Source organism: Salvia hispanica, chromosome 6, assembly GCF_029641045.1.
Source record: "Salvia hispanica isolate PSC_SH4W2 chromosome 6, Shi_PSC_v1, whole genome shotgun sequence".
NCBI classification, from domain to species: Eukaryota; Viridiplantae; Streptophyta; class Magnoliopsida; order Lamiales; family Lamiaceae; genus Salvia; species Salvia hispanica.
Genome location: NC_142697.1, coordinates 33,468,121 through 33,478,634, shown reverse-complemented (window position 1 = coordinate 33,478,634; position 10,514 = coordinate 33,468,121). Strand labels below are relative to the sequence as shown.

Genomic DNA, 10,514 nt, shown 5'->3' with positions numbered 1-10,514 from the left:
ATATATTTAATGAAACGAGATTCAGTTGATAAGACGTTTCATCCTTAACCTTACGTCCTTAACCAGTGAATAAAGGTTTGCGTTATCTAGAAGGGATTAGGGAGAGATTCAGTTGGTGAGATGTTTCACCCTTAACCCGTGAATAAAGGTTTGTGTTATCGAGAAGGGATTAGGGAGCGATTGAGAGAGATAAAAATACAAAAAAATTAAAAAGATAATAGTATAACATCTCATGTTATATAAATCTATATTGAGAGACCTATTAAAGCAATTTATTGATCTATCAGCATACTACTATGAAAATGTGCATTTATTTTTACAAATTTTATATACTACCACTAAAATTTTACAATTTAATTTACGTAAAATGAAAAAAAATAAGATTTAAAAAGATATTTTTACAAGAATAACATATCAAATTTGAGTGATGTCACTCTTGACAAATAGTTATGGCTGGAATAAATTAAATGGGCCCCATTACCCTAAGGCTTGGACAATATTTATTTCAATAAATTGAACCCATTCTCCTTCTATATAAACCACTCAACCTAGTCCCAAACTTTTCGAACAACAAAGAAAAATTCAATTCCTTAAACAACAAAAATTTCCTAAATTGTGGAGAGAAGAAGCAAGCACTCCACCACCGTTCCTTCATGGCGGCCTCCGTCGAAAACCGGCAATTCCCCCACCTCGAACCGGGCCTATCCGGCATCGGCCGCCCCCTCAAACCCGGTCCGACCCCCCAAAACCGGCCCGGTTTTCCACCCACAAATAAACCGGCCAATCTCACCAATGGCATTGCCAAACCGGAATACTCTTCCAGCGACGACGACGACGACGACAACGACAACGAGAATTACTCCCTCCTCATAAAGAAGGGCAACGCCGAGCTCGAGCCATCGGTCCTGGACTCGAGAGACGAGCACACGGCCGACAACTGGATCGAGCGCAACCCGTCCCTCGTCCGCCTCACCGGAAAACACCCCTTCAACGCGGAGGCGCCGCTCCCCCGCCTCATGCACCACGGCTTCATCACGCCGGTGCCCCTCCACTACGTCCGCAACCATGGCGCCGTCCCAAAGGCGTCCTGGGACGACTGGTGCGTGGAGATAACCGGGCTGGTAAAACAACCGGTCCGGTTAACCATGCACCAGCTCGTCACAGAGTTCCCGAGCCGCGAGCTCCCGGTCAGCCTCGTCTGCGCTGGGAACCGCCGCAAGGAGCAGAACATGGTCAAGCAGACCATCGGCTTCAACTGGGGCGCGGCCGGCGTCTCCACATCCGTCTGGCGCGGCGTCCCCCTGCGCGCTGTTTTAAAGCGCGCAGGGATCATGAGCCGGAAAAAGGGCGCCCTCAACGTCTGTTTCGAGGGGGCCGAGGATCTCCCTGGCGGAGGAGGTTCCAAATACGGAACCTCCCTGTCCAGGGAGATGGCCATGGATCCGGCCAGAGACATCATACTCGCCTACATGCAAAATGGCGAGCGTCTCTCGCCGGATCATGGATTTCCGGTCAGGATGATCATCCCCGGATTTATCGGGGGTAGAATGGTCAAGTGGTTGAAGAGGATCATCGTGACTCCGAAAGAATCGGACAATTATTATCATTTTAAAGATAATAGAGTTCTTCCGTCTCATGTTGATGCTGAACTCGCAAATGCTGAAGGTATTTCAATCTCGTATTTTATTTCATCAGTACATAAAAAAGTATAAAATACTTCTTAGGTAAGGAATTGCTATAAAAATAAGCAATATACTTTCATCATGTGAGTGAGATCCACAAAGAGTGTAGAAAAGTAACTAATTGAAATATTCCCATTTTTTGCATGAAATTTCGAAGGCACTTGTTTAGTCACAAGATGAAGTCATAATCAATTATTCTAAAATAAGATTCTTTATGATATATGGTATATTATCATATAATTCTAAATGTTATATATTTACGTGTATCGTAGCTTGGTGGTACAAACCCGAGCACATAATCAACGAGTTGAACATCAACTCGGTCATCACGACGCCGTGCCATGAAGAGATCTTGCCGATCAATGCGTGGACGACTCAGAGACCTTATACGCTGAGAGGATACTCTTACTCCGGTGAGTCCAAAATTTTACAATAATTATTTTTTTAAATTAATTGCTTCCCTTATAAGAATTCGAATTCTTTCTATTATTATACACGTGACGTGCATAGATGATTATTTTTTCATAATTTTTGAGATGGATGCATGAATACATACTTTAGAAATTTTTGTGCAGTGACTGCGTAAATTAAATGTGACCCATGCAACTGTATATATATAGGTACATTTAATTGTGATATAACGTATTTTATTTTATTTTTATTAAAATCGTAACAGTTTAATTTGTCTTAGAGCTTGCAAAGGGCAACTTTTAACATGTACGAAGGGTCAATCGCTCCCATATCTTTTTTCTAGCACGAAAAATAATTTATGGAAAATAGGAAATGCAAAACAAAAGAAAATAACTGCACATGATTATATTCTAGAGAGCCTCTGCTTGTACTAATTAATACTCCTATTTAAATATTTTTTAATATTTAGAGATTAGATTATTTTTTCTGGTATTCATGAGGCATTTGTTACCGGCCACTGATTAGGGGACATGGTTTTCTACTCTTTGATGAATAAAAAACTAACCAATTAGATATGTGTGGATGCAAAGCTAATTAACTTGAATAAATTATATAGTTCCGGAATCTTAGGTCACGTTTTGCAATTAAAATGTTGAATATTCTATGCTGTAAAGTAGTAAGACTTAATTATAAAGATTCCAATATGCATTCATCTATGTGTTTTTTTATTGGTGGGAATTATTCCTAAGTTGCGTGATGTATTTGATTGTCACGCCGTATGAAATGTTGCAATCGAGACTATTTTAGCAATGCATGTATATTGATATAAAATTGATGGGAAATTGAATTTGGTTTTGAATGAAATAGGAGGTGGGAAGAAAGTGACAAGAGTTGAGGTGACAATGGATGGTGGCGAAACTTGGCAAGTTTGCTCTTTGGACCATCCCGAAAAGCCTAACAAGTATGGCAAGTATTGGTGTTGGTGTTTCTGGTCGTTGGAGGTCGAGGTTCTCGACCTCCTCGGAGCCAAAGAGATTGCTGTAAGAGCTTGGGACGAAACGCACAACACGCAGCCCGAGAAGCTCATTTGGAACCTCATGGTATGTTGAATCAATTACTATATTTTTATATCTATATATAAGTTTAGTATATAGTGATAATATTAGTTACATGATATAATTGAGAGATTTGATTTTTCACTTTTGATATAGTAAGAAACAATGTCTTTATTATTTTCTAATCTTATCACGTGAGTGGCACGTGATCACTTATCCAACTTAATTTCAATTTCTCTCTAATAATTTAAATAATTTTAAAACGTATGAGACCATACATTTAAATTACTATTATAGTCTAGGTGATTATTTGTACAATGTTACTTAAACATAGTAGCTGATCCTCAATTTATTTTATCTTGTATAGGGCATGATGAACAATTGTTGGTTCCGGGTAAAAACCAATGTTTGCAAACCACATAGAGGAGAGATCGGTATCGTCTTCGAGCACCCGACCCAGCCCGGCAACCAGTCGGGCGGGTGGATGGCGAAGGAGCGCCACCTCGAGAAATCCTCGAACGAGGCTCCAACCCTAAAAAAGTCGGTCTCCTCGCCATTCATGAACACCGCCGCCAAAATGTTCTCCGCCTCCGAGGTCCGGAAGCACAACTCGGCCGACTCGGCATGGATCATCGTCCACGGCCACGTCTACGACTGCACCCGCTTCCTGAAGGACCATCCGGGCGGCACCGACAGCATCCTCATCAACGCGGGCACCGACTGCACGGAGGAGTTCGACGCCATCCACTCCGACAAGGCCAAGAAGCTCCTCGAGGACTACCGCATCGGCGAGCTCATCACCACCGGCTACGCCTCGGCCGACTCCTCCCCCAACAACTCCGTCCACGGCCCGAGCAACGGCCTCCACCTCGCCCCAATCAAAGAGGTCGTCGCTCCCAGCCGCGCCCCCGCCCTAATCCCCCGCCAAAAAATCCCCTGCAAACTTGTCGAAAGAACTGCGCTATCCCACGACGTCCGGAAATTGAAATTTGCCCTCCCGGCCGAGGACCAGGTCCTCGGCCTCCCGGTCGGAAAGCACGTATTCGTCTGCGCCACCGTGGATGACAAACTATGCATGCGGGCCTACACGCCGTCCAGTGACGTGGACGCCGTGGGGTACTTCGAGCTAGTGGTCAAAGTCTACTTTAAGGGGGTCCACCCAAAATTCCCTAATGGGGGACAGATGTCACAATATCTAGACAATCTCGAGGTGGGCTCATTTATCGATATAAAAGGCCCATTGGGCCACATCGAGTACGCCGGGAAGGGCAATTTCGTTGTGCACGGCAAGCATAAGTCCGCCAAAAAATTAGCGATGATCGCCGGCGGCACCGGAATCACGCCGATCTACCAAGTGATGCAGGCGATCCTCAAGGACCCGGAGGACGAGACCGAGATGTATGTTGTGTACGCGAATCGGACGGAGGACGACATTTTGCTGAGGGACGAGCTCGACGCGTGGGCGGAGAAGTTCCCGGAGAGGGTGAAGGTGTGGTATGTGGTGCAGGAGAGTGTGAGGGAGGATTGGAAGTATAGCGTGGGGTTTGTGACGGAGGGGGTGTTGAGGGAGCATATTCCGGCGGCGGCGGAGATGGCGCTGGCGCTGGCGTGTGGGCCCCCGCCGATGATGCAGTTTGCGGTGAATCCGAATTTGGAGAAGATGGGATATGATGTGAAGGAGGATTTGTTGGTGTTTTAGAGGGAATTACAGTAATTTTTTAAAATATAAAAATGTGGGTGTGTAATTTGTATATATTAATTTGTATGTTTGTAATATACTACGTTGGTTGTATGTCCTGGACTAGTGGACATTACATGATTTGGTCTTTTCCTCTTGGAAATTTTAGGAGTCTTACTTTTTTTTTAATGCAATAATGTAAATGTGGCAAAGTCATGAAATAGAATTGCAATTATTGGAAATTTGTGGATACGACATTCTAGTGTTATTAGAAGGCATTGCAATTGAATTTACAAAAATTGAAATCATTTTGAACATTACTACTTCTCATTTTATAGCGAAGACTTGGGGATATACGTTTGTAATTAGTAAGGAGTTCTAAGTTCTAACTATCTATACTTACTCTGAACTCAATTACTCAGTCGATAAAATCTGAACCAATTGAACATTGGAATGGACTTCAAAAATCGAGAGTCATCTAAGTAATTTTTATGAGCATCAACAACGCCGGCCTATCCGCAATGGCAGTTAGGTGTCGAATTTAGCGGATGGCTCGCGTGAAGTGTCGTCGTCACTGTTGATGCCTCTAAGTTTCGATGTTCAGTCTAAAACTCAGTTCGATTAGAACTTGTTCAACTCTCTTTTGATAAATTGAAGTGTTTGAACATTATTTAAAGGCTTTAGTGTTTGGTCTAATTAATTGGCTCCAAACAACAAAGATCGGATATGATCATGCAATTACAATTATATTTTATATACTTAATTGTTGACTAAATTAAATAAATTCAACGGTTGAATTTCTACAAAGTATAAGTATAGCTAGAAAGAATTAATTAATCAACATATACTATGTATTTTTTGCTTTTAACTAACATCACCATGAAGATAAGTTAACGTTTTTGTGTGTATTTATATTAGGGTCAATCATTGCATAATTTGCATAACGTAACGTTCGAATTATATAATGAGAAACTCAAATTGAATACTAACAATATAGCAAATTAATAATTGATCTATCAACATACAAATATCTGTGGATGCAAAATCTTATCGTGAGATCAGAAGATTTGTACGGTGATGTAAAACAATTTGGTATATTTGTTTGTTTTTTGTCGTATCGCTATCATTAAGAGTTAAATTAATTATTTAATTAATAAAAAAGTAATACTAATACGTTAAGCGTAAGAATATTTGCCTTTTTAAAATAATGGTTGGAAATATTAAAGTTAAATCTTGAAATAATTACATTTCCCACATCATATATATATGCTATTGCATAAAAAATTGTTCTCACCTCTTCCACAAGTTAGTGATTTTTATTTTATATGACAGCTAAATACATGACATACACTTATAATAATAAAGATATTTTAAGGTTAAACTTCCATCCAGATTTTGTTGATTTTGACATATGAATATCACTGTCAAGAAGAAAAGTCTCCGACTATGAAAATATATTGCCCCTGCCCCCCTAGGTTTAACTATTGCAATTAACTTACTCACATATGCATTTATTATTTGTTATGATTAAGCAAGAGGTTTCATTCCAAAAAGGCTAGACTATAAAAATAAAATTAATTTAACCTATAAGTCTCCCATTCATTAAAAATGTGGGACAAGTTTTCTTGCACTGGATCTGAGCTCCATTATTATATGGACTATGGTCAAGTCTAGTGGAAGTTATAAATAATTAAGAGAATAATTATTATAACTTTCGTTTATAATATCCGAAAGAAATTAAACTAAATCACAAGAAATCAAAGTAAAGGAATAAATAAAAAAAAAAATCGAAAAGTATTAAAAGTGGGAGACGAGCAAAACGCCAATTATAGATTGATTAATTAAGTAGTATTAATACTAGTCAATGCAAACCTTAATTTCATCAATGATGCGTCTTAACTATAGGATAATGTAAGTATAATATACTGCTTCCGTCCCATGTTTTCATTTTTTTCCCTCGGCTCGCCTCTACTTGTACTATTTATATTTTAATTAATAATTATGGTATTTAATTAAGTATTTTCTTGTTACACTAAAAATTCTAATTTAATTACATTAATTACTCAATCCTTAATTTACAACTAACAAAAAGTGTGAGTAGCATAGAAATGGAGAGAGTATATAAATTGTATTTAGAACATATGTTGATAATGAAATTATACTTGAGCAAACAACAATATTAGTGGAAAACCAACTATTTGGTGAAAATGATAGCATTGAGTGATTGAAATGACACGAGAGTATTGACAAATAAGAGAAACACTATAAATCGACAACTCGTGATTAGGTTGGATATTATGGATAGCAAAATTTTGAAGTTATGATAAGACGACTTGAATATGATAATGAGTTCCAACTATTCAACTTATAATTTTATTAAAAGTAATTATTGGAACACCAATAATTGGTTATCCTCATATCTTGGATATTTTAACTTAAGGTTTATAGCCCCAATCGTTTTATAAAATACATTCATAGACATGTTGTGGTATTAATCACATTTATAAAGTTTGGCTTTGAATATAAAATCTCATCATAGAAGCTAAAAACTACTTCTAGGTGTCAGATAAAATGAATATTTATCGGTCGATGCATCCACATTAAAACCAGAGTTCGAATGTTGACGAGAGCGATTTTGTTTCTATTGCAGTTTGTATTAAACTCCAAAAACTCAAATCCATATAGGGACTAGATCCGATACTAAGGTATGCATGATATGAGTCCAAAACACGAGCAAAGCCCGAGCAAAACTCAACATAATGATATACTTAGGGGTGGCAAATCGTGCGTGTCGGGTCGTTATCGTGTCGACACGATAACGACACGAACACGATAACAACAAACACGAACACGACCCGTTAAGAAAACCTCAAACACGAACACGAACACGACCCGCTACCCTCAGACACGAACACGACACGAACCCATTAACGACACGAACCGTTTCGGGTCAACACGACACGAACACGACACGAACCCATTAATGACACGAAAATGTATTGAAAAATGAAAATAATAAGAATAATAATATTAAAATATTATGTGTTAATAAGAATAATAACATTAAAATATTATGTGTTAACGGATAACACGAACACGACACGAACACGCATTGTTAACGGATAACACGAACTCGACACGAACACGACACGAACACGACACAAAATTTTCGTGTCCTTAATGGGTCGACCCGATAAGGACACGAACACGATAAGCTCTGACCCAAACCCATTAATTTCGTGCCGGTTTGTATCGTGTTATCGTGTCGTGTCAAAAATTGCCAGCCCTAGATATACTATATATATTATTCAAGAAACTAAAGAAAAGATCAATTATTCTAAAATAAAAAAAAAGAAGTAAAGTGAGATAGATAGAGTCTAAACAAAAGACCAGCGAGTCCAAAGTAACACGAGGCTCGTGGAGAAACACACAACCAACAAGAAGAAATCGCCCCAACATTTATATACATATATAATACATGAATGATTAAATGAAGAAACCATTTTAATGTTAGGAACTAGATAACCAATCTAGTTCATAAATGTTGCCTAAATGGATGATCAAGATTGATTTCACACTAAATATTGTTCTTTTAAATATACAACACTTTATGGTAATATTTCTTTATAATACATTAATCATATGTATTTTAGTGATTAAGTTTTTGAGATATTATGACAAATGTATTTTCCTTTGGTTGCCTTACATGAATGTTAACTTTTTAGTTACTAAACATATAATTTAAATTAGTCAAACTAAATTAAAATTAATCCACACTAATTAAATAGATCGAACTACTTGGAATCGACCTATACTAATGATCACGATAATTTATACAAGGTCCAGACGTCCTATAAAAAATCCTTTTCTAACTTTACATTATAATTTATCGAAGCCAGATCTAGTAAAGTGATTAAATACTTACAAATCTTGAACCCATTAATTACTAAAAAAAATAAAAAGATGTAGTAAAGTGGGACCCAATAATCATATGGGTTAGTAACCATTGGCTGCTGGGCTTCAAAAAGTCACTTGATTGTTTGTATATTTTTTCATTTGAGCCAAAGTCCAAATTAAATAAATTTGTCACAATTTTAATCTTTAAGATTTTTGCATTTTGGTGAATTCAAAGGTCATAAGACATTTCTCCGCAGCGCAACGGCCTTGACCCCTATTTATATATTGCTTGTTTTATTTTTTACATATTTTTAGTGTCAGTTTAACATTTATTAATTTTGATATATTATGTGATCTACATGTTTCCTACCGGAATTTGGTGCTGATATTTTTATTTTCTATGATAAATAAATTTTTTAATATGCTAAACGACAAAGACTTCTTTTGTTCTATTTCTATATAAAGTTTCAAGCGCCGTTTTATTATTTGCAAGAATTAATGCCCTTTTTTTTGCAAATATTTCAATGGTATTGAAATGCATCCTATGTTACGCTAGTCGGCAATAATTAGAAAATTTTAAAGTGAATTTGGAACTTATATAAAAAATGCTATGGATACCGTACGATTCAGTTTATTTTTTAGAACTTATGCAGACGTCACATTGGAATCAAATTTTATATTTAATTGAAATATGTAAAGTGACCTGATTTTAACAAATTCCACACCAACTAAGATATAATTAAGCTTCCTAAAACTTTGGGTTTATAATTATATTTATTGACATTTATTTCTTTGTCGTAAATTAAGAGTAAGAATAACGATTTGTTCTGTCACCATCCCACAATTATTATTAGTTTTTTTATTATAGAATTATGATAAATATATCAATTAATTTATCCCAGCAATTTATCTTAATCAAATTAGCTTAACAATTTATATATATACATTTCAAAAATAATTTACCTCAGTCAATAATGACTTCTTATTGTAATCAATTTGATGGGATATCTTATGTTATAAATTAAATGTGCAGAAACTTTCCATATAATTAGTTTGTGGGGTTATATTTAGAGTGTTTCCATAATTTATATATCTAGTTAAAATTGGAACTTATATATATTCATTTGTTAAAAATTTATTAGCATGACATGCCAAATAAGATTTGCTCGAGTAGGAAATTTTTTCTCCTTATAGCATAGTCCATATATCCATTGGGCCAAGCCCATAATTAAGGCGAAGCATTAGTCTGAAATGGGTTGGATCTTTCTCCATCCATTAACGGAGCCACATTGGGCTTATGGGCCCATGGACCTTAACAATTCTATATCTTATAAAATTTGTATTCAAGCACTATACATGTTCTAGTCCAAAATTATTTGGACCGTATTGATTTCATTTTACTTAAATAACTAATACTAATTTAATTAAAATCATTGTCATCTAGAATGTGACAAATGTTTCTACACAAATGGAGCACATATAATGGGTGAAACGTGTAAACTTTGGAACAAAGTCGAAATTAAACACACGATTTTAACCAACAACAAATATATGTCCCAATAAGATTACTCACCAAAACAAATGTAATTGCCGTATCAATTATGTTACCATATCAATTTAAACACCTATGCATGATTATGACTATCATTATCGAATCAATTATATAAAATTGGAAGGGTATAATCATTTTCAATTAATCAATAATTAATAGCCTTGACAACGCCAGTTTCTACAATCAATTGGGATGTAAAATCTGCATAATTCACAGTTATAAATAAGCCAGTCTATCAA

The 10,514-nt window shown here is 36.6% G+C and overlaps 1 protein-coding gene across 1 annotated transcript; it reads left to right on the top strand.

Annotated features, from left to right (window-relative positions):
• Nucleotides 1-553: 553 nt before the first annotated feature.
• On the top strand, nt 554-5,068 carry LOC125204949 (nitrate reductase [NADH] 1-like). Its single transcript, XM_048103720.2, has 4 exons — nt 554-1,665; nt 1,955-2,095; nt 2,961-3,193; nt 3,516-5,068. The coding sequence occupies exons 1-4, from the start codon at nt 654-656 to the stop codon at nt 4,845-4,847; spliced, it is 2,718 nt and encodes a 905-aa protein (XP_047959677.1). The 5' UTR covers nt 554-653; the 3' UTR covers nt 4,848-5,068.
• The last annotated feature ends 5,446 nt before the right edge of the window (nt 5,069-10,514 follow it).